The 25,632-nt window shown below is 42.0% G+C and overlaps 1 protein-coding gene across 7 annotated transcripts in view; it reads left to right on the top strand.

The window, feature by feature from the left end:
• The window catches only part of C3H15orf39 (chromosome 3 C15orf39 homolog), a 51,730-nt gene that overhangs the window by 13,562 nt on the left and 12,536 nt on the right, over nucleotides 1–25,632 (top strand). Inside the window, exons 3-4 of one of the 7 annotated variants that reach the window (XR_011030318.1) lie at nucleotides 16,522–16,698; nucleotides 25,163–25,196. The exons of 1 other annotated variant lie outside the window; for it this stretch is intronic. Coding sequence is in view for 4 of the 6 variants with exons in the window: in XM_068275616.1 (XP_068131717.1) it covers nucleotides 8,916–8,967; nucleotides 25,163–25,196 (86 nt within the window). In the remaining 2 variants the exon portion in view is untranslated. Of the gene's footprint in view, nucleotides 1–8,915; nucleotides 8,968–13,952; nucleotides 13,988–16,521; nucleotides 16,728–25,162; nucleotides 25,197–25,632 lie in introns of those variants that run through there. 5 more of the 7 variants (XM_068275616.1, XR_011030319.1, XM_068275618.1 and 2 more) reach the window with 5 other exon arrangements.

Here is a 25,632-nt window from a genome sequence, read left to right as displayed (position 1 = left end):
CACCACCATGTTTGACAGTGGGGATGGTGTTCTTTGGGTTGAAGGATTCTCCTTTTTACGCCAAATGAAGGAAACCTCATTGTGACCAAACAAATCAATTTTTGCATCATCTGACCATAACACAGAAGACCAGAAGTCTTGTTTGTCCAGATGAGCTTTTGCAAAGGCCAAGCAAGCTTTTGTGTGCCTTATCTGGAGAAGCGTTGTCCTCCTTGGACTGCATCCGTGGAACCCAGCAGTGTGCAGTGTCTGTAATGCTGCATACACACTTGAGATAAAAGTCTTTGGAAAAGGCAAGATCAGACCAATTATACCCCACTCCATGTAGTATGAGAGCCATACTCTACACAGTCTATTCTATGGAGATGCACTCCCCATCAGATAAAATCTTTGCAAGATGCTGCACTCAAAGATGCCGTACACATTCAAAAGATCATCTGCAAAAGATCTCTTCCTGCAATAGATCCATTCCTGCAAAATGCATTCATAGTCTATGAGAACTGCAGATCATCATACACACCTTGTTTAACAGGCAATCATCTGCAGATCATCTGCAGATCAGATCCACCAGGATGGATTTTCAGATCTGCAGATGATTTCCAGATATGCAGATGAAGTCTGTTAACCCTCCTGGCGGTATAAAAAAATACGGCAGGAGGCAGCGCGGCAGTTTTTTTTTTATTTTTTTTTTCTATATCATGTAGCGAGCCCAGGGCTCGCTACATGATAGCCGCTGCTCAGCGGCATCCCCCCGCCCTCTTCGATCGCCTTCGGCGATCTCCGATCAGGAAATCCCGTTCAAAGAACGGGATTTCCTGGAGGGCTTCCCCCGTCGCCATGGCGACGGAGCGGAATGACGTCACCGACGTCACTGACGTCGGGTCGTCATTGGGAGTCCCGGGCCACCCCTCGGCGCTGCCTGGCACTGATTGGCCAGGCAGCGCACGGGGTCTGGGGGGGGGGCCGCGCGCCGCACCGTATAGCGGCGATCGGGCGCGCGGCGGCGGCGATCAGGGTGCTGGCACAGCTAGCAAAGTGCTAGCTGCGTCCAGCAAAAAAAAAAATTAAACAAATCGGCCCAGCAGGGCCTGAGCGGCACCCTCCGGCGGCTTACCCCGAACTACGTTCGGGGTTACCGCCAAGAAGGTTAAACAAGGTGTGTATGAGGATCTGCGGATCTCATAGACTATGAATGCGTTTTGCAGGAATGGATCTATTGCAGGAAGAGATCTTTTGCAGATAATGATCTTTTGAATGTGTACAGGCATCTTTGTGTGCAGCATCTTGCAAAGATTTTATCTGATGGGGAGTGCAGCTCCATAGAATAGACTGTGTAGAGTATGGCTCTCGTACTACACGGAATGGGGTAAAATTGGTCTATGATCTTGCCTTTTCCAAAGACTTTTTTTATCTCAAGTGTGTATGCAGCATTAGACTGTCTGCCTTAAGACATTGCCAACAGCAGAGCCCAGATTCACCAGGATGGCCTTGGTGGTGATTCTTGGATTCCTTTTCACCTCTCTCACTATCCTCCTGGCCAGCACAGGTGTCACTTTTGGCTTCCAACCACATCCTCTAAGATTTTCCACAGTGCAAAACATCTTGTATTTTTTAATAATACTTTGCATTGTAGCCACTGGAACTCGAAAATCTTTAGATATGGCCTTGTGGCCCTTTCCTGACTTGCTGTTTGAATAAAAGTAATGTTAAGTCAAAATTTGCCAGGGGTATGAATAATTATGGGCAACACTGTATTTAATGGTCTTTTTTTTTTTTTTTTTTTTTTTTTTTTTTTAGAAGTGTACAGACTGCCTTTTGAAATACACTTTAACTTGTCCACTTATGCTTCAACTATTCTGAGGCTTTTTGTGCAGCTTCTGTGCATGTGTGGATGATTTCTCTTTTGATTCTTGTATGGTTTTCTTACAACACTACACAATTGATCTTTATAGAGGGACATGCTGCCATGCACACAGGAACTGAACCTCAGAATAGCCACACCAAAAATAGTACACATGCACTATATTAGTCAGTCCGTGTTTCGAGATCTTTTCTTTCTTCAGCTGCCTGCAAACATCAGCAATTTGTTGGCCTGCTGCCTTTTTATTCATTTTGTAGCAGAAATTTGAGCATGGACCTCAATTTACCATTGCAACATGGTGGCAAGAATTTGTCACAACAGTGTAAATCTCTCAGGTTGAATTGGCTAGCGTGATTCATTGTATGTTTATATTACTATACTTAAGAAAACCAGCAACTTTAGGGCTTATTTCCACTTGGAGCCGTGTCCTTTTCATGACCATGATCATTGTTTCAATGTTAGCGTTAGCTATGCTATGCTTTGTTACAAAGGATTGATGTGTAGACTGAGTGCTGTTATTTTTATAAAAAGTGGCTGTTAAGATGTGATCTTGTAACGGGCTGTTTTTCTGTCTTGCCTCAACACAAAGATTTAAAAACAAACAGATTTATTATTATTATTATTATATTTATATAGCGCTGACATATTACGCAGCGCTGTACAGTGTATATGTATATATGTATATGTATATATGTATATGTATATGTATGTGTATATATATATATATATGTATGTGTATATATATGTATGTGTATATATATGTATGTGTATATATATATATCAGTGTTCTCCCCAGAATTTTTTTCCAGCCGGGTGGCATGAAATAGTAGCCGGGTGGCAGGAAAAAGTAGCCGGGTGGGGCGAGTTGAAAATGCAGGGCAACTGTGCTTACAGCATAGGAGGAGTTGAGGAGGTGAGCCGATGACAGCCGGGTGGTCATGAAATCCAGCCGGGTGGAGCACCCGGCTAAAATAGCCTGGGGAGAACACTGCATATATATATATATATATATCTCTTGTCACTAACTGTCCCTCAAAGGAGCTCACAATCTAATCCATACCATTTTAGCCATGGCTCCCGTTCTGTGTAGCTGCAGCCTGAGTCGCTAAGCTGTGCCATGCATGGCTATAGGGATTCGGTTGCGTGCTGCAGGAATCTGCAGCATTCTTTCGAGATTTGCACTGAAGTGCGATCTGGAGGGCAAGCCACCAGAAAGATCAGCATTTCCCCATGCATCTTGCTAGGGGGGAGACGCTGCAGATTCCGCCAGATTCAAGATCAGTGGATATGGGCCCGAAAGTTGACATGTAAATAATTGGTGCAATTACTCTAAAGGTGGCCACACACAATACAATAACATTTTAGAGGCATGTTTATAAAAATGATCGGTTGTACAGAAATTAAAACTTTTTTTTTTTTTAATTTGCTCCAAAAATATGATCAAATTTTCAATTTATTTTTTTTTCTCTGAAAAAAAAAAGAAAAAAGTTTGGGATTGGTGGATTTTTCGGATCAATTTTTATGTTCCCACTAAAACATGCATGAGAGATATGCCTTAATCTGCCTACCCTGACAAAAAAATATTTTGATTGAAGATGCTTGGTGAGTTGCATTGTGAATTATGGGAAACTGATTACTTTGTCATCATGTCATTGTTAACATCATTTTTTTTTCTACTCTTGCACTATAAAAATGCTGTACATGTCATTGTTATATATATTTGTGGGTTGGTTTACACTGAATACGTACATAAAGCTTTAATGCAGGTTTGTTATGGGCTTATGTATTGAAAGGAGCCTTAGGTAAGAGTCCTATGGAGGCTGCCATTATTTCCTGTTAAATAACACTAGTTTCTTTGCAGCCCTGCTGATCTTTCTGGTTAGTAGTGGCTGAATCACACTGGAAACCAGCATGCAGCTAACCGGACAGACTTCAGTTAAAGCACCTGATCTGCATGCTTGTTCAGTGTCTATGGCTAAAAGTATTAGAGGCAGAGGATCAGCAGGACAGCCAAGCAATGTGCATTGTTTAAAGGACAACCATTGTGAGAAAAATATGGAGGCTGCCATATTTATTTCCTTTTAAGCAATACCAGTTGCCTGGCAGTCCTGCTGATCTATTAGGATGCAGTAGTATCTGAATCACACCAAAAATAGATTTGTGTCAAACCTGGTCTGGTCAAAACCTGGTCTTGTTCGGAGGCTGTGGCTATTTGAGGCGGAGGATCAGCAGAACTGCTGGGCAACTTTTGCTTAAAAATACAGTTGTCCTTTTAAAGAAAGCCCGAGGTGGGCTCAAAATGGAAAAAAAAAAATAGGCTACTTGATTCGTGGGGCTGAGCAGGTCAGGTAGCTGCAAAAACCGCGGCTCCTGTGGGCCGCACTGGCCCACTTTTACCTTTGTGACCTCTGGGTCACGGTGCTGGGATGAGAGATTTATTCTCTCATCCAGCGTGCAGGGAGTCAGGGGGCCTGGCCAGGGAGAGAGAGAGAGAGAGCTGCCCAATGGCATCTCTGGAAATCCTGTAAGAATGCCCCTGGCGGCCTTTTTGAACAGGGAATCCCTCTCCCTGTGTTTACCTCAGAGATGGCGACGTGATGTTACTAATCCCGGGGGGGGGGGGGGGGGGGCGGTATAGCGCGGCGGTGTGGGGTCACAATGGCATGGTATGAGGCAGAGAACATGCCTCTGTGTCCCATTTGCCCACCTCGGGTTCTCTTTAAAAGGACATAAATGTGTTGGCTTCAATATGTCCTATATCTCGGTTTCCCTTTAATTCTGCAAGGCCCCCCAAAAATGCATGAAGCAGTGTTGTGAAAAAAAATTCTGCTAAAACTGGTAAATTGACCCATCGGGAGACATGGAAAATTCCTGCCCCTGTGCTGTTCATCAGATGCTTTGTGCTAAATCTCATTGCAACATATTCACTGTAAACCAGCCCATATAAAGGGTTTCTGTCTGAACTGATAAGCGAGATGGCATAAATGTGCTTGTATAGACACGAGCCTGCATGAAGCTGGACTGTATTCCTTTTATCTTTATTTGTCTCACTGTATGGGTTGAAGTTTCAGGGCTCTGAATGACTGTAACTGAAAGAACACCTAACAATAAATTTGGGGTGTCCCTATTGTGGTGTGTCTGTCCCACACCTGAAACATGCATGAGGCCAATCCATTCGGACTTCAGTCAAAAACATTGGATCTGCATGCTTGTTCGGGACAGGGGCTATGGCTAAATATATTAGATGAAGGTAATTTGCATAACATTCAGGTAATTTGCATTGTTAGAATGGGAGTAAATATGGTAGAATCTTGTTATAGTAAACTCTGATATTGTAGACCTCTGCATATAGTAAACTCAGTCCTAAGGTTCCAGCAAATGCATCTGTATAAATATACAATGTATGACCATTTCAAACTACTTTTCCTTGGCCATTGGAGTTTACTATAAAGGGATTCTACTGTATGTCAGCCTCCATACAGGGCTGTGGAGTTTAAGCAATTTTTGGGTACTGGGATCAGTCTGGAAAAATTGCACTGACTGACTCCTAATACATTTAAACGAGAATATATGATAAGTTGTTCTTAGATAAGTCATCATAAATAACATATATTCAGTTATTGCAGAGCTTAGTCCACAAAAATGAAATAAAAAAACAAGTTACTTGTGCTGCTGCAATAAAGCAGTCACTATATTTTCTAAAATCAGACATGCATATCTGTATTGTGACTAAGAACCTTTTACATATAATAGCCCTGCTGTAAGCATAAGGCCTCATGTGTAGTTGTGTCACTAGTAGGGATGGTCCATGAGATGCAGAGAATTCTGCGTTGATGCAGATTTATGCGCTCCCTTTGCTCATGAAATCAATTAATTTGATAAGTTGTTAAATTTGTGATTGGTGACTACAAATCAAGTTATTCAGTGATACCATGCTCCACATAGGCACTTCCCGCAAAGCTGTTGGGAATCCACTGAGAATGTTGCGCACATTGTCTGTTACCCTTAAACCTGGTTTAGATTGTGCATGGAGAATGTGTAAAAGTGGAAGAATCCCCTTGTTCTCCTGCAGAGACACTCTTAGCTGTACCCACAGTTAGATTGTCTAGGGACGTTCAATGTTCTTTGTTCCTTTCTGCGCCCTTTACAAGTACTCTTATCACGGACTAGCTTTGATTTCTATTTAACCGCTACTCTGCAGCTTTATCCTAAGTTTAGTTAAAATGCATCTCTTGTGTACATAACAATAAAACCGAGGTATGCTATTGCTTAAAAGTTAGAATCTCCCAACACATTGTTTAATAGGATTTACAAGATTTACCGCGTATCAGCTGGGTTCTGGTGTGCAGTTCCTGCCCTTTTGGGAAAAAAAATAGCGCTGCCCCTTTCTATATCAGATATAGAAAAGGCAGAGGCCTTTTTCCACAAGGTGGCAGGGATACATGCTGGAACCCGGCTAATATGGAACTCCAATGAATATTATTATATAGACTACATGCTGAGGCATTCACGTTTAAAATGACATGCTGGGATGGCTGAATGGGTAAAGTGTCAGCTTCCTGGTCAGGAGCTTTTTGTTCCCAAAAGCATCTTAATATAACTAGAATTCCTAAGCTTTGGCAGTGATGAAATGCCTTTTATATTACATAATTTCAATCCACAAGAGAAGTTGAAATCTAGATAGATGATTTTTTTTTTTTTTTTGTAGTAACGCCTATCCCTCTGACTTTAGAGGAACCAGTGGCTTATCTGAAGAGCTATGGGTCCTAGTGCAAGTTTTAGATTGGGCCTCCTCGAGCACTCTATGCATAGCAGTTGATATGGAGTGCCTTAAGATGCCATGGACTGCTGCAGTGGCAGAGAGGCATAAGCTGGGGAGAGGACCAATTTGCTAATGAGTACTAGTATTCAAAACACAATATAAAGCTGTTTGTTACTAGCACAACCCCGAAACTAATACAATGGTGTAGTAAGCACTATAGTGAATTGGGTAATTTTTTAAAAACTAACAGAAATGCTGAAACAAGTATTACTTAATCATTGGGCATCACGTCACTTGTGTAGTTAGCGACAGAGAATGACGATCGGCTCATTCACTGATGGGGGCCAACATAAAAAAAAAATCTTCCTTCAAGGATGCAGTTGGGACGGTGGTATGTTCCTACTTTTCACTACTCTTTGTGCTATACTCTCTCTATAGCCTTGTTCACACACTAGATGGTTTGCCGCTGATGTGGCTGATCAGGACAGTTGCAGCCAAGAGTTTACCATGTGTACAGCCTCACCAGTGTGTTGCTGTGAGATCCTGAGCACTGGACGGTCTTGGAAAGTGCATTGTTCTCCTAACCACTCCCTCATGAAGCTGCTCCATTATGCCATGCACCACCATTCCGTCTCCTTAGTAACCGAATGTGTTGTAAGGCTGTTGCTGTGCAAGGTATCTGTACAGCACCCAGGTCCAAACTGTCATCCAACGGATTGAGTCCCAGTTACATGTGGGTGACATTCTTTTAATGTATGAACACACAGTTGAACAGACAATAGGCATCGATTACAGAAAATGAAATTGAAGTTTCCATATCCCTTTCACTGTAAGTCCAGTTTAATATGAGAAAGCTGATGCTGTTAGTAAAGTCGGTTTCCAGAGGAGCAGTAAAGCCTTGTACACACACTAGACTGAACTGGGTATCAAGTACGTCTACAGTTGTGTCCCCTCAGCTTATCCAGCAACAGTCCAGCGTACTTTACCACTTCTGATTTCCTGCAGCTTTTGGAAGCTCCCTCCACCCTCTTCTTTGTGCACATCCTGCAGGTGTTCATATCTTCGGAAATAAAGCAGCAGCCTCCTCTTAGATATCTGGCACTAGTACCTAAACTGCTATCCACCCGCACCACCATATGGTGCTTTTGGGAGTTTTCAGATCATCTGGAAAGGGGTTAAAAGCTCTTAAATGTTAATTGCTGTCTGTATTTTCCTCTGGGAGTGTTTTCTTCCTGACAGAAAATACATTTCTTCCAACCAGACAGTAACCAAGCAGCTCAGGGAGACCCAAAAGCACTAGGAAATAATAGGGGACTAAAAGAGACCGAATAGCCCTCCCACTAAAAAGCAATGCTTGGTGTGGTTTGCCTTCTTAAAACAGAAGGTATTTGCAGTAATTCAACTTTAAGTGAACATTTGTGGTTACCCACAATGCACTGCTACTGGAAATGCAAAGTATCTCCTTATGCCCCTGAAGCCAGGCTTACATCCAGAACAGCTGGTGTATAGCGAGCCTTTAGCTTTAAACTTTAGAGCCACATCAACCCCACATGCAGAGAGCCTGTTTCGGATTCAAAATACTTTGAGTGGGAAGAATTGGAACCTACTTGGATCTTTTAATTTCTATTCCTTAATTCCTGTCTCAGGTACCAGCATGGTTCAGCCTTGTACATCCATGATGGTCCAAGGGACAGAAAGTGGGGAGAAATCTTCACTGGAGACACAGACAACAGTACACATTCAGAAAAGAAGATTCTAACCTTAATCCACATTCTGCAAAACGTCAAAGAAAAAAAAATCTTTGAAAGTGGGCTCCAAACCTTAGAATCCTGCTTTAACAAAAAATGGTTCGTTCCTCTGGCAGGGTTTGGTAGGCAGATTTGAGCACAATGAAACTCTTACTGCCACACTGGCAGTGTCCCCGCTCGGGAACCGCACATCGTTCATTCGCCTTCCCCATGCAAGATTTAACCCGCTATTTTTCTACTTTATTTTGTGGTGTGGCGCGCACATTCATAATTACAATGTATTCTGCTGCATCTGAATAATCTCAAATGACTCATTAAAACATCTTGGTAAGAATTTAACAATCACCTGTCCTTTCCAACTAAAAAATCTCATGCATCCTTCCTGATGAAACATGCAACTAAGATGCTGTGCACTGTACCATCATATCCTGACTAGGCTATTGTAGCATTCTTCTTTGTGCACTTCCAGTCAACTGGTTGACATTATTCCAGTCTGTGCTGAACTCTGCTGCTCCACTCACCCACCTTTCTTCTCATTCCTCAGATGCTGCTCCTGTCAATCCATCCATTGATTGGCCATCAAACAAAGGATGCAGGTCGAGCTTCTGAATCTTTTACCTTCAAAGCTCTCTTGAATGTGGGCTCTACTATACATCGCTACAATCCTTTTCAGATGCCATCCTAAACGCAGTCTGCTGTGTGATAATCTATATTCATCCATCCTTGCCACCTCTACCCACTTCTGTATTCAGGATTTCTCATGTAACTCTCCCTTCCCACTGAACACTCTTCCAAAATCTGTTCCATATTCACCAACCTTAGAAATCTAAAAGTGCAATTTGTAACTTCATCTCATTAGGCAAGCTTATAATCTGATCTTGGCGATCCCTCTTCTGCCATGCAGTGAAGCACACAGTACCATCTAATGTACAGTTTTCCAATTCCCTCTCTCTCTCTTTGGTCCATCTAATTAGCCCATCAAACTATTGGATGCTTTCATCTTGTATCATTCTTTGCTGTCTCATTTATATGTACGTTGAACAAGGTTTGTTGTCCAAACGTGTAATATCTTTGTTGCCCTTTGTCTATGTAATTTGTGTGCATTAGTTACTGTTTATTCTTACTGGGCTACAGCAAAAGAGTTGCAATGCATGGCACTGTTGCAGTGTGAGGAAGTTCAGCTCCTTGCTACAGATGTATCAGAGCTACACATGGCATTTGATTGGACCATGTATGTGAACCTTTGCTCAGTAGTGCCTATAATTGCAGACGTAAGTGTTCGAACTACATCATCAGAGTCTTATCATAAAATATCAATGAAAATCTACTATCCATTACATACATTTATATTCTTGCTAAAGCTCAAATCCTGGAAAATATTTTTTAGTTTTGAAGTGTGGAGAGTGATTGGAACTTTGGAGAGGATTCATTGCAGCCTGTCTCCATGGAAGGCAGTTTTACCCCTGTTCCTGGAACTTTGTGGCTTGAATATTGGAATTGGTAGTCCCTGGGCAGAAAATGAAGACCAGCAATAAATACTAATCGGGTTCAAACTCCTCCGTTCTCTACAAAAAATGTTTTATTTGTTGCTATCTTTGTAACTATTGGAACACATTTTCCAGTTAGTTTATCACCATGGTGTGTTGAAAATTCGCAGAGATTGGGACACAGGACATCACCAACATTCTGCAGCCATTCTACCTGTTGCCATAGTTTCCAAAATTACAATGCTTGTTTCTCCTGGAATTGGATAGAATAGTGTAAAACTATAGACTGCTTCCTGCATTTTAGCCCTGGGATATGCTTGTTTGCAGACTTTACGATTTTTCACCCCAAATTGCCTTGTTAATTGGTAAGCTGTACTCAAAATACATATTAGTCCTTGTAAATTAGATACACCATCTCTGTGCATATGACCCAGTATTTCCAAACTTTGTAGATAAAGAATTGTTTATATACTTGCTTCACTGTCCACTTTGTCTATCCTAAACATTTATAAACTTAAAGTGGCCCTATACTTACCATGGTTACTTGTTTTTGTGGATATTTTATAAGTAAAATGGATGAAACCTTGGAAGGAGAAACCTCATGCTTTCCTAATTAAAGGGTTTTTTCCCCCTCCATCCCCCCCCCCCCCCCCCCCCCCCCCCCCCAGATCCCTCTCTTTGAGTGCTGGTGCTGCTAAGTGTCCTAGCTGTAGTTCCATGGTGGACCCTCACTCCATGTGATCACATTCCTTGCACCACGCTCCTCCATGTAACTCTGACCACAGTGCAGCCTGAGGGCTGCTGCATACAATGACCTCCTCACACTGATACTAGGGACATGTGGCAGTGGAGGCCCCCTGAAGGAATGCAAGTTTTGGGAGGCAGCGGGAAGTAAAACTGTTCAGATACAGACTTAATTGTTAATTAGGGAGGTGGAAAAGGATGGGTTAGCTTAGTGATATTTGTTATTAATAAAGAATAGATAATGTACCTAGAGTTTACTCACAGAAGTTCACACGGGCCTTTATAGGGAAACTGAAATGAGCGAAAAACAGAGGTTGCCATCTTCATTCCCTTATAAATGATGCCCGTTTCCTGACTTGGGCTGATGCTCTGCCTCTAATACTCAAGTTTTAGAGGCAGAGCATTAGCACAGATGTCGGCATAAAATAGAATCAGATGCTTTCTAGATATACTCCATAAGTTATTTAATGACACCAATAAGCATCCCACTTTGATGGGAGCTGCCATAGTGTATCCACTCTGAGCTGGCTTCTTGTTCTCCAAGGGGCAGACACTGATAACACAGGTACTACTCCTTAGGGCGCGTTCAGTTTCGAAGTGCTGGAAAAGAGCCAGCGTTGATAAGCACATTTATGGGAATTACTTGGTACTGAATGGCTTTTTTTTTTAATAAAGGCGCTGACTGGCATTTGCTTGTCATTCCACTGCTGCTAACAGGCATTTCCCATTGACTTCAGAATTAGGTCCTGTCTCTTCTCCGCTCTATCAGAATGCTTGCAGCAGACTTTAGAGAGGCCAGACAGCCTCAGGCTACAGGGTGAAGTGACCTTTGTTGAGAACAATATACTATAGTTTACAATGTCCTAGCATTTTGCCACAGCTGTAAAATATCACCAGATCTCAGGAATTTCATGAAGTGTGAACCAGCCTTTACAGCTTGGTATTACAAAATCAGCATTAGCTTTATATACCATAGATGGTTTTGCAAAATACTTGCACTTAAATAGGTCAATTTATACAGCTTAGGAACATCACAGTCCTTCAGTTCTGGTTGACTGAAATGATTGTTTTTGTTTTTTGTTTCTTTTTAAATAGTTTTCTGAAAACTTTTTTTCCCCTGTACAAAAACGCTCCTTAGTTACCAGCTGAGTGTTCTGCCCCAGGGGTTGCTAAGGTGAACCTGTGCTCTTGTACAAGACAGGAGGAAAACCTAGAGAAATGCACCCTGTATGTATTTAGAGAGTTTGGCCTGTCTCTGCAGGAAAAAGCTTTATAGCTGTAATCCCTTATCTGTGAGTGTTACATTATATTCCAACCAACAACAGAACTGTCACTTGCATGCCTGCAGTTTAAATCTTTCAACCACACAACAAAAAAGCCTAGTTATCTGTGTGCTTGGCTCTGTTCATACACATGTTTATCTCATGTCACATGTCACCGTGGGTTCACTTTAACACTGATTAACCAGCATTGATTTTGAGTTCAATAATGAGCAGAGTTCTGTAGTCTTCTCTGCTTCATCTGACTAGCAAAATCTCCAATACCAAGCAGCAGGAGAATTCCACCCAGTTTACCCCCTTGCTTCTTTGGGTATTTATTATTTTAATTTATTTGGTATTTATATAGCATTGACTTTTCATCGGTTTCGACCTGAAATCGGTAAAAAAAAATCTTGTTTGCAAGGGCTCAATTGGGTAACAGCGTTTGGTATCATAAAATGACAGATTTACCTCTGCTGGTGCTCCACTCTCAAGTGTAAAGTCCCCAACAAGCCCGTGTTTTAAAATTTCACATGTCCACTAGCGAAATTCTTGCCCACTGATGGCACCTTGTGCCATGTGGTACAGGCTATCATGGTAAAGGCTGACAGTGAGGGGGGGGGGGGGGGGGCATTTTTACTTGTAGGGATGGCCAGGCAGCAGCAGAGGCTGCAGCAGTAGGCCGATTTCAGATCGATCGGAAATGGCTTTGTGGTGTATGGGCAGGCAACAGATTCTTCTGTGATAAGATTCAATCAGAGAGGAAGGGAGAGAGAGAGCGAACTCTGTCTCGTGGCTGATCTTACCATATATCACCTGATGACGGGCAGCACGGTAGCATAGTGGTTAGCGCTCTCTCCTTGCAACGCTGGGTCCCCGGTTTGAATCTCAGCCAGGTCAACATCTGCAAGGAGTTTGTATGTTCTTCCCGTGTCTTGTGGGTTGCCTCCGGGTACTCCGGTTTTCTCCCACATCCCAAAAACATACAGGTAAGTTAATTGGCTTCCCCCTAAAATTGGCCCTAGACTACAATACATACACTACACAATATAGACATAGGACTATAGTAGGGCTTAGATTGTGGGCCCCTCAGAGGGACAGTTAAGTGACAAGACAATATACTTTGTACAGCGCTGCGGAAGATGTCGGCGCTTAGGCCTGAAAGATAAATCGAATTTAAATCGAAATCGCGATCACCAAGATCACAATTTCAGAATCGTCAAAGCTGCAAATATCGCGATCACGTCATTTCCACATGAGGAAGTTTGAAGAAGCGCCTTCAAACTTTCCTAAAGTCCCAGTGCGTGCAGCGTTGGACATACCTTCCATCCTCTATCGCCCTCTGCCACCTCTTGTGCTTGGCAAAACTTCGGGTTCCTGTATGTCACATGATATACAGGAAGTATGCCGTGCACTAGAGCCTGCAGCAGGCAAAGTGGATAGACGGGCATCGCTGGACTCGTGCTTGAAGCTATGTCCAGAACTGATGCAACTTGGGGGATAGAGGAGGCAAAGAGAGACAGCGTGGGCACAGAGAGAGACACAGGAGACACAAAGAGAGACACAGGGGGCACAGAGACACAAAGACAAGAGAAAGACCCAGAAGAGGCATGAATAGGCAAAGGGGGCACAATGAGAGACAGGGACAGAGGGGGAACAGACGGGCACAAAGGGGGGGGGGGGGACAAAGCTTGATTTGAAGGAAATCATGAATCGAAATCTTAATTTTGGACAGAAATCGCTCAATTAAATTTTTTCCTAAAATCGTTCAGGCCTATCGGCGCTATACAAATACTAAATAATAATGTATGGGTTCCTTTAGTTTGGTTGACTAAAAAGACTTCCATCAATCAAGTCCAACCAGTAGAAAAAAAACCTGAATAAATGAGCAAAAATTTGGTACATTTCTGTTCTGTACCCTCACAAATCCCATTGGACCCAAAGGAAGGCAAATAACCCTTGCAAGGCGTGGGCCAATTGACTCCTAAACCGAAAAAAATCCTTCCCGACTCCAGGTGGCAGTCAGATTAAAATCTTTGTATCAACTCTGCTGAGATTTACTTAGTCATTATATCTCTGCATGTTTTTCAGTGCAAGAAAAGCTCCAAGCCAACTTTTAAATTCAGGTATGGAATTTGCCATAACTGCATCCTGTGGTAAAATATTCCATATTTACTGTAAAGAACCTTTCCTAAATAGACGGCAACACCTTTTTCCTCAATATGCAGATTGTATCCCCTTGTCCTTTTGTACAAGCATTGGGGAAAAAAGTGAGTCTGCCAAGCTTTTGTATTGCTCTTTAAAGTATTTATAGAAGTTAATCAGGTCACCCCTTGGGCATCTTTTTTTTTCAAGCTAAATGAACAGTTTCTCCAACCTTTCTTGGTAAGTTAGACCTTCCATCCCTCTGATTAATTTAGTTGCCAGTCTTTGAACCTGTTCTATTATTTCAATGTCCTTCCTTTAGTATGGTTCCCAAAACGGTATCCCATAATTTAGATATGGCCTCACAAGTTATTTATACAGAAAAAGTAGTAGACTAGCATCTCGTGATTTTTTTTTTTTTTTTTTTTAATTTTACTTTTTCTTTAATATTAACTATTTTAAATAACCTGCATTATATTCATATGCAGCCATAGTTTACATTCTATAGACTCCTCCAAATTTTTAAGAAGCATTTTAATTACTGCATTAATAAAGAATGTTGTATTCTTTTGAAATAAGATGTACCAAATTCAAGGTCTCACACATGGAATTGAAATAAAAACAAAACTTTATTTTAAATAATGAAATGTTCCCATCTCAAGGTTCCAGATAGGCTTTGAAGTATAAAGATACTTTTGTTTTGGCAAATATAACAAGTTACACACGGGAAACAATTATATTTTTATTTCAAAAAGAAACAAGTGATTATTATACAAAGAGGTCTACCTAACCACATTTTAATTAAATTAATGAGATTAATATAATTGACCTCTTTCTTATACAAGGACAGTTATATAATTACCTTTGGATTTAGAAGAAACTTAGACTGTTGGCTGTAGGCCAAGAAATGTATCTAGCCAAGATGTGTTTTTGATGAACTTGGGAAACGTATCTCAGAGCAGTTAGGAGATAAATCTTCTACGCCATTGATATCAGGAGTCAAAATGTCTGCTGACATTATTCTAATCAACCGGTCAAGAGAACATTGGTTATGTCTGCTGACGTCCATGTCTAATTACTGATGTCCATTTTTGCTGATAATATAAATCTCAAAATTTGAGGAGTTGGTAAATAAGATAAGTCGTTAGTAACTGCCAGAAAGGCAGCCATCTTAAGGATGGAATTCATTTTAAGCATTAAGTTTTTTTGATAGTTACTAATTTTGTCACTTTTATATTTTTCTATCATCATTACAATTTCTCAGCAATATATTTATGGATATGTTACAGCCAAAGCCAGAAGTTGGCCGAAGTGGGAACTGGCCGGGCATTTTCAAAATGGCCAATTTAGTCGTGACCTCACTGGGCGAAGTCCAAGATTGTTGGGCCAATGTGCAAAATGTATTTCCTGCCATTTTACTATTTCCCTGCTGTCGTATCACTTTCTTGGAGATGACAGGATCTGGAGGGGTAGAAAGCTTAGTTAGACAGAGGAGAGGGGAAAGTTAGTGATAGGCACTAGAGAGGTTAGGGTTAGTGTTAAGGGGCCCATACACTGGTCAATTTCAGCCATCGATTCCATAGAATCCATTGATCAGAAATCGATTCTTTCAAATCAGCAAATCGATTTGCAGCAGATTTCGATCGATTTAGATGAATTTGATCTATCTGACAGGATGGAAAATCTAGTTTGATCCGATCTGCTGCTGGCAGCAAATCGATGGCCCATAGAATTGCTTTGGATCTAATGATGCAATAATGCATTTAGATTTTCAATAGAGTTCCAATAGATTTCATTCTTAAATCTATTGGAAATCTGTGCCTAGTATGTGGCACACATCAGATAGATTCCTGTCAGATTGACAGGCATCTAACAGAAATCTATCTGATGGTCAAATCTGCTGCAAATCTATAAGTGTATGGCCACCTTTAGGCTGCACATTTGGAAGAAAACACTTTTTTTGTTACCTCACCAGCCAAGATGATATGTATTCTCTTACATCTTGGCCACTTCCCACATTGGCTGGCCAATTTGGGAACTGGACACACTTTTTGCTTTAGCCATGACTGATTCAATTACCAGCCTGGATAAAACCATCATGCATTTAGTTTGATACATTTTTCTAGCAGTATTATCATTACGAGTTTTCTCTTTCAAGTACTGATAGTTATTAGCACAGTTTTAAATAATTTTGGTATAATTCTACATTGTACAATCATCATACTAAAAAGTACATTGCTTGACTCCAAGGCCTAATTGATTGGAACATTGTTAATATTACTCTTATATGGAACTGTCAAACATCTGGAAAGTTAATATTCATTTTTTTATGCTGAAACTAGGAACATTACCAAAAAAAAGTGGGTATCCTGAATAATTTACTGCATTCTACTATATGTCACTACAGTGCCTCTTTAAATTTGTCACTAGCCAGTTGTTTTTCCGCTTCCAGTTTTGCAAGTCTGAATACCTTTTTACAATTTTTGTTACGTTCTTTATATTTCTTTTGCTGCAGATGCAGTCCACTCCTGCTGTAGGGCCAGTCAGTGATAGTTCAGCTCAGCCAAGCAGTGTGTACTTTTCCTGTGGAGACTGGAGTGATGGGAGAAGCAGGAAGTTCCCTGTTATGTGCCGGAACAAAGGATGTGTCCAAATAATTCTACCAGGAGTACAGAAGATGGAGAATTATTTTGTAGACAACATAAACATTTTACTTGTTAATTTAGTGTGTCTGTGTACAGTGTTCTCCCCAGGCTCTTTTAGCCGGGTGCTCCACCCGGCTAGATTTGCTGACCACCCGGCTGTCATTGTCTCACGTTCTCACCACCTCCTATGCTGTAAGCAGAGTTGCCCTGCATTTTCATCTCTCCCCACCCAGCTGTTTTTTCATGCCACCCGGCTACAATTTCATGCCACCCGGCTGGAAAATAGTTCTGGGGAGAACACTGGTGTGTGAGTGTGTGTATAAAATGAACCGGTGTCAATTGGTAGTTCCAAGAGGTTAGGGAAATGTACGTCGACTTTAAATTTGAATGTAAAGTTCACTTTTTTTTTTTTTTTTGTAGTCTTGATGTTCAGTGCTTTCATGTACAAATCCAAAGTGTTAGTTGGCTGGATAGTACACTGGTTAGGGGCTCAGCTCTACCCTATTCAGTAAGCCAGTACCTATTCAGTAAGTAGTCCTTGGACCAGAATTCCGAACACTGCAAGGCAGCCTACTGAGAGTGCCCTTAGTGGTTGCACCTCTCAAGCGAGTCCCAACAGGAGGAAAGCACTATATAAATAGGATTATTATCTGTGTATCAGACAATTACAGAACAATAAAAAATGATCATTTGGGACCACTAATGGATAAAACGCTCCCAACCAATTTGATCCTTAATTTTATTGATCTTATCGGAGTGGTTAATAATAATAATTCCTTTTTTTGTATAGCGCTTTTCTCCTGCCAGACTCAAAGCGCTTGCGAGGCAGCCACCAGAGCGCACTCAGTAGGCAGTAGCAGTGTTAGGGAGTCTTGCCAAAAGAACTCCTTACTGAAGACTACTGAATAGGAAGAGCCGAGATTTGAGCCCAGGTCTCCTACGTCAGAGGCAGAGCCCTTAACCATTACACATTTCAGGAGATTTGTGTCCATTAGAGGCCCCAAATGATAGTTTACAATCGTTCATACGAAGAATCGTTCATAAATAATCGTTTGGCAAATTGTATCGTTAGTGGCCACTTTTAGACACATTTATTTCCAGTACCCAACCAGTCTTGCAGTTTCTTGGCCAATTGTTGCTATTTTACTAGACAGAAGATTGGTATAAGATGTTTCTTACACCTCTCCTAACTCCAAAGAAACAAAAATGCAGTTTTTCCTGAGTTCTGAGGCTTATTTTGTGTCATTATTTATTTCAAGTGTAAGGAACGGTACGGGCTATTTCACAACTGTACATGTACAAGATACATTTATGTTGACCTGCAGTATATGTCAGCAAACAGACATTGTAATGCATATATGTATGAACAAACCACATAGAGATTAATGCAATCCATTCTGATGAAGAAAAACAATTCAAAGGAAATGTGTGAAAAGGGGACTAAAGCACAAATAGGCTGTATTGCTATGCATACAATATTACTCCCCAGTTTCTAAATAAAAGAATGTCATGAGAGCAGGCATAGTCCTGGTGCCCTCAGGATAAACTGCCAGTAAAGTTGTTCTTCAATGCAGCTGTCTATGGGGAGAGGAAGTAGGGATGAGCAGTAAAGACTGTGCCAGTGGCCTTTACATGCAGGGGAAGAACAATGACAACTGGGCAGGGTTGTCAAACCTGCTGATCAATTTTTAGCTACAATGCAGCAGTTGTCTGTTGTACCCACAGGCCTAATACAAAAAATGGATCAGGACATTTTCACTCACTGTTTGCACATAGAAAGTGAAGAGCAAATGTGACTGCTCAAAACTACACGTAATTTTTAGAAACATTTTTTTTTTAAAGATTGCCAGCAGTCTCTGGCCCCTTAAGGAGCAGAGATTGCTGGTACTGTACCAAAAAATGGGGCTTACCAACGCATCACCGCAAGGACCCACTGCTCTCGCCGGTCATGCCCACTCACCCATCGCGTTGCCGTCGCTATGGGCTCCTGACCCTGTCATCAATGTGAGCCAATGGGATTGACTCACAGTGAGCATGGAGTCAAAAGCCAATGAAATAGGCTCCTGACCGGCTCTTAGATCTCTGCTGTCGTAGCAAGAGAGCGGCAGGTCCTTGCAGCACGGTAATTGAAATCGACGCCCTGGCAGGAATAAACAGCCACAAACGGCGTAGATTTCAATTACCGTGGTCCAGAAGCGGTTAACTTGCGTTAGTTTTATATTGTATCAGGTGCAGTCCCGGTTAGCCAAAACGCAAAATTTCAGTTGGTGACTAGCTTTTGAACTCTTAACCCCCTTGCCGGTCCAATTCCTGCGGCAAGGGGGCAGCGCAACACTTTTTTTATTTATTTATTTATTTTAAATCATGTAGCAAGCCCAGGGCATGCTACATGATAGCCGCTGAGCAGCGGCATCCCCCCACCCACTCCGAACGCCTCCAGCGATCAGAGTATGCAGGAAATCCCGTTCAGAACGGGATTTCCTGCTGGGCTTCCCCGGTCGCCATGGCGACGGGGTGGGATGACGTCGGGACATCAGAGGGAATCCCGATCCACCCCTCAGCGCTGCCTGGCACTGATTAGCCAGTCTGCGCAAGGGGTCTGGAGGGGGCGGCGCGGCGGGGAGCGGCGGCGATCGTAATATGCACGCAGCTAGAAAAGTGCTAGCTGCGTGCAATAAAAAAAAATTATACAAATCGGCCCAGCGGGGCCTGAGAAATCCTCCTGCGCAGGTTACCCCGGGATAACCGGCAAGGAGGTTAAATAATTAGTGGTTGTCCTGCTGACTTCAGAATTGCATATTAATTTTCCACCACTGATTGTTTTATTTATCTACATATATTATATCCCTAAAGTTGTTAATGTAGTAGCAGTAGATTAAGTCCTTTAATATGTGTTGGTATCAAATAACACACCTAAGTACCACCTTTCAATATCGACAAGGCTTTTTACTGTAACCAGTGTGACAGATGGCCTCTCAACCTCATATAGAGTTTTGCCACCTTGCTAGACCACAATGCTTCATTCCAGCATTGTGGTCAGGGTTGTGGTCAACTGAATGGTTAGGTAACCACTACCTAGTGGTTTAAACTGGCACCATTTATAGTAACTGCGGTGTAAGTCAGCCCTTTAAGAATGCAGGTAACACTCACTGCTAAACACAGACAGGAATTTAAGTGTCTTTACTCTAAAGTAACTTCTCCAGAGAGTTCCCCAGTTACTAGTTAAGTGTATTCAGAAATTAAGTGTAACATGTTTTGGGTATTTTAATTATCTTTCAACCAATAAGCAACAGACAAAATAAAATGTATTAAAAATGAAAACCAGCCTATAGTTAGTACATCATTGCCTTGGTAATCTCACCAAATAATTGTGTAGTGTTGTGGTATGTGGCCTATTCCTGTACCTAGCACTTGGATTTCTAATAGCATTTAGGATTGCATGGTTGCAGTGTAGATCTGCCAGTCCTCCAGTGCTCTCAGCCCCCATTAGCTAATATTATTCTACTGGAGTTAGTACTTGGCAAGATATAGCCAGCAGCGACAGTGTCCTGACTCCCGGCAGAAAGAAATGCTCCCGGGAGAAGAGCAGGCGGCATACAACTAGATTACAGAAAAGCTCTGTACTAGCAGGTAAGACGGCCACAGCAGTCATGGGCTCCCTGCTTTGGTCCCTGCTGGTAAATTTCATGGAAAAGTAGGGTGAGGGTGGTCTTCTGCACCCTGTCCCCATCGTCTCCACGGAGCTTGGAGATTGTGTTCTCTATCATCTCAACCAGCATTCTACTCTTCAATCGCTTCCACCATTAAGTCGTCTGTCATTTATCTTTCTGCACACCTGCTTGCCTGTGTATGTAGAGAAGGTTGAAGCAGCAGGGGGTTCATTGCTGCATTAAGCTGCACCGCACTTGTACTGTAGTTTAGTCAGTGCTCGACACATTTCTCCTATATGGTTTCAACATTGTTGGGGTTAAAATTGATCTCCATCTGGTTGATTTCCAATAGTGCAGAAATAGGTCATCTTAGTATATCCGGCTATGGCTTGCTTAACGGATGTCCGAGGTGAAAATAAACTGATGAAGAAAAAATGTATTTTTTTTTTAGATATCCCACAGTTTTATTTTATATTTAAATCTAATTTATAAGTTTTTTTTACTGTGTCATTGTCTTTGCTCAATGACACCTTCATTGAAGTATACCAGAGCTCAAATCTATGAATCCTCGACCCTTTTTATCTCTTTTCTGCTCCAGGAAGCCGTTTACTGACAGGAAAGTATTGTATGGCTGTAATTACTTATCAGTGAGGGTTATGCTATAGTCTGACCCAGTCCCGACCCGGATAGAAACTATCACTTGCATACCTGATGTTTAACTCTTTCAGGCAGAGAAAGAAAATAAGGAACACAGCCCAGTTAATTGTGTGCTTGGCACTGTACATACACATCTCTATCTCATCATGTCACATGCCACTTCAGTTGTTCTTTAACACCGCAGGAGATACAATTTGCCAGAGCCCTTATGTGCAAGGCATAAAGATAAAAAGCTGTTATGTTCACAGATTTGGATATTACATTTTTATGGAGGATGACTTCTTCCAGTATGACTCTGACCAGAGGAAAGTTTTTGATAGATGTAACATTACTTTTAGCCAAAGGCAAGCTGGATAATTATATAGTCAATAAGGACTTCAGAGACAGATTTTTAACGGTATGTTGTGCCAGACTGTAGTTCTGCTTTAAGCAGAGTCATTGCAGTTACACTGACATCCAGCTACAGAACACCTTGGAACAGTGTATTGCACAGAGGTAAGTATAATGCAATCAGTCAAACTTGCTTCCATGCCTTTCACCATTCAGTTTTGCTGCTTTAAATATCTGTTAGCACTGCTTTGTCTGTCTTAAAGCACACCTGAATTTAGAGGGATATGGAGGTTGCCATATTGATTTCCTTTAAAACGATGCAGATTTCCTGGCAGTGCTGCTGAGCCTCTGCCTCTAATACTATTGGCTGTAGACCCTGAACAAGCGTGCAGATAAGGTGCTTTGACTGAAGTATGCCCGATTAGCTGCATGCTTGTTTCAGGTGTGATTCAGAGACTACTGCAGCCAACGAGATCAGCAGGACTGCCAGGCAACTGGTATTAAAAGGACATACATATGGCAGCCTCCACATTCCTCTGTTCAGCTGTATTTTAAGTCCAAGTTTGTTAAAAGTGGAAATTACATGGAGCCCACTAACCTTTAGAAGTCCCTTTGCAGCTATCAGACATTTGTTCTCCTCTATACATTTTACTGTAGCTGCAGTGATTGTAACTTCTCTTGAAAAAAAAAATGGCCATTCCCCATAAACCCACCCATACACCATAAAATCTTGGTTATACCTCTCCAGTCTAACCTCATTAGATAATATAAAGGACCACCAAAAGTGTCAAGTTCAAGGCATAGTCTACTACATAGATTTGGTAAAATTTGACAATTATGTATAATATAGATTTGTAATGAAAACAGCACTCTTGGTTTGCTACGGCAAAGGCAAAAACACATTCATACGAATGCAGCATTCAGAAACCGAAATAACCTCAGCACTGCTATCCTAACCCAACCTTCTGAGTGATGTTCAGACATTATGCGGATGGCTGGCCTCACCCATTTTACCATAGTATGGCTAGTTCTGCACAGGACACAATCTGTTACTCCAGTAGTGTTCTGGACTGAGGCTGACATGTCTAGCAATGCATTCTGTATAATATATAGGTTTTTGTTTTATTTCCTTTTGGTGATTCTTGTAAGGGCCAAGAATACCTAGATGAGAAGTAGGTATAGGGAGGATAAAATCATATAAATATATACTCACAAAGGTGGGTTGCAATTCCTGCAACCACGGTATAGGCCTGCAGGGAATTAATCGTCTCTGCTCGGTACTCCAGGTCCTGCTGGATACTGGATGGTCGTTCTCCTGTAGTATGAAATACTTTCCTGAAAAACTGCAAAGCTGTTAGGTCTGACTGGTAGTGGGTAGGATGGAGGCACCCAATGTATGTTCTATTTTGGTATTTTTAAACGCAAATAAAAAATTATATAAAAAGAGAGGTAATTGCTTACCTCTCCAGAAGATATAGACACCAGTTCAACTGGAAACCTTTTTATTCAAAAAGCAATCTGACAACGCGTTTCACGGGTCATGGCCCGCTTCCTCAGGTCAATACAAAATGCCTTGATAGCATAGGGGATAGAGTGTTAAAATTAGAGGCACTTACACTATATCTCCTATACTATCTAGGCATTTTGTATTGACCTGAGGAAGCAGGCCATGACCCGTGAAACGCGTTGTCAGATTGCTTTTTGAGAAAACTTTTTTTCCAGTTGAACTGGTGTCTATATCTTCTGGAAAGGTAAGTAATTACCTCTTTTTATTATATAATTTTTTTATTTGCATTTAAAAATACCAAAATAGAACATACATTGGGCGCCTCCATCCTACCCACTAGCGTTCTGTATAAAGCTTGGTGTAGGCAGACTATTGAATCTGTTTGGTCCGGTGCCGACGTTATTTCGGTTTCTGGATGCTGCATTCGTGTGAATGTGTTTTTTGCCTTTGTCATTGGTAGAATCACTCTTCTGAGTTCTGTGCACGTCTCTGCAGGTGCAAAGCTTGAACGTTGCGCAGTGTTTGGGGATTTTCCAGCTAGCAGCATACTGCTGTGTTGTGCCCAGAACCTGGCAATGTGCCAGGGCAAGCAACAATGCTGATTTTCAGAGTAACAGACTTTTTTTGATGGTTAGCATGGAGGAGTAATTGGCAGCTGTTGTTATCCCCACCTCACACTTGGAATAAACATTTTTGGAACTCATATTTGAGCCTTCCAACTTAAAAATGACCACAGAAAAAAAAGGGCTCAAGAATGGACGGACTAGCATCTTGCCAATCCGCCACCCTTTTGGCTGATGTCTGTGCATTTATAGTGTGAAAGCTCTCCATTACAGCGATCCGTGAACATATCTGACTCATGTATTTAAAGTTGTGTGCTAGGATGATGTTTACCTATGTTCACTGCTGCGGATACAATCTATTTAAATGAGGCTAATGCTTGGGTGCTTGCAGTTTCCTTGTCTCATTTTAATATTTTCCATACCACCCACTTCTTTGTGGTGAGCTTGTTTTGTGTACTGCCACAAATCACTGCTAGCCCTAGACAGACTGAACTTGTATGACACACAGTGACTTTGCTGCCTGGCATTGTGTCAGTCATACGGCACTCCAGGGATACAAGGCATGGTGTCACCTTAATCATTTTTTCCTAATTTAAAGGACCAATGTAACAAGAGGGATATGGAGGCTGCCATATTTCCTTATAAACAAAACTAGTGTGATTCAGACGCTACAGCCAAATAGACCAGCTGGGCAGCCAGGCAACTGGTATTGTTTAAAAGGAAATAAATATAGCAGCCTCAATATCCCTCTTGTTACAGTTGTCCTTTAAAGGGAATGTTCAAGCAAAATAAAGTTTCACTTACCTGGGGCTTCTACCAGCCCCATGCAGCCATCCTGTGCCCTCGTAGTCACTCACTGCTGCTCCAGTCCCCCGCTGGCAGCTTGCCGACCTCGGAGGTCGGCGGGATGCATTGCGTACATTTTTATGCATTCCCGCTAGTGCAGGAATTTTACGCATTGAACCAGTAACGCGTAAAAATTGTATGTGTTAATGTTCCTGCACTAGCGGGAATGCGTAAAAATGTACGCAATGCGGCCTCCGAGATCGGCAAGCTGCCAGCAGAGGACTGGAGCAGCAGTAAGTGACTACGAGGGCACAGGATGGCTGCATGTGGGGCTGGTAGAAGCCCCAGGTAAGTGAAACTCATTTTTTTATTTTGCTTGAGCATTCCCTTTAAGTTTTTTTTATTTAAAGGGAACCTAAACCGAATGCAGGAGAAAGAGTTTCACTTACCTGGGGCTTCTGCCAGCCTCCTGCAGCCTTCCTGTGCCCGCGCCGGTCTTCAATGAGCCTCCAGTCCCCTGCTGTGGCTCAGTTTTGCTTCTGCCAAATGATCAGTTGGCAGGACACTGCGCCTGCGCGGACCTGGCCACGTACGTCCTTGTTCGCGATCCAGTTGTCGAACGTCCTGCACAGACAGTACAAGTTTTTATTTTATTGCGCCTGTGCAGGACACTCTCTCATTGACTTGATCGAGTGTGTCCAGGGCCGTGCAGGCGCAGTGGCCCGCCAACTAATCAGTCTGCAGAAGCGAAACTGAGCCTTGGCGGGGGACTGGAGGATCATTGCGTACCGGCGCGGGAACAGGACGGCCGCAGGGGGCTGACAGAAGCCCCAGGTAAGTAAAATTTTCCCCTGCGTTCGGTTTAGGTTCCCTTTTTAAAGTGATAAGTTAAATATAAAAAAAAAACTTGCCTTTTACTGATTTTCATGACTCAGGGCTGTATAACCATTAGAGAAGCGGTATTCTTGGATTAATTTAATTACTGTGAGCTCATGTGCCTATACTTTGTATCTTCCAGGTTCCTCTACACAATCTGGGCTGCATACACACAAGTACGTACATGATCTTTGCCAGTCACACGGCTCAAGGGTGTGCTACTTAGTGTTTGTGTGCATGCGTACCTGTGTGTATGCATGTCTGTCTGCTGCTGCTTAGATGTGGTTGAATGAGCCTGCCTAAATGTCTTTCTGACTGAAAGTAGCCTACAAAACTGATCCATGTTTGCACATGTAGCTTTATCGCAATATGCCAGGGTGGGTTTGCCCTATGTATATCTTTTTTCACTGACTTGACCTCATCGTGGCTTGAGGCGCTTGTACCTTGCACGCAGTTAATTTGCATTGCACAACATTCTAATTACGTTATTCAAAGTTGTCATTTGGCAAGGCTTAAAGCAAAGTAAAATGGAAAAAAAAATCTATGACCCCCTAGTAGTTTTCTGGACAGCTGTTGCTGATTTCCATTTCTCCAACTTCAGAGGTAAAACAC

The sequence above is a fragment of the Hyperolius riggenbachi genome, chromosome 3, assembly GCF_040937935.1.
Source record: "Hyperolius riggenbachi isolate aHypRig1 chromosome 3, aHypRig1.pri, whole genome shotgun sequence".
In the NCBI taxonomy this organism is placed as follows: domain Eukaryota; kingdom Metazoa; phylum Chordata; class Amphibia; order Anura; family Hyperoliidae; genus Hyperolius; species Hyperolius riggenbachi.
Note: the sequence above shows the minus strand (reverse complement) of the source record. Positions and strands in the feature narration are given on the sequence as shown.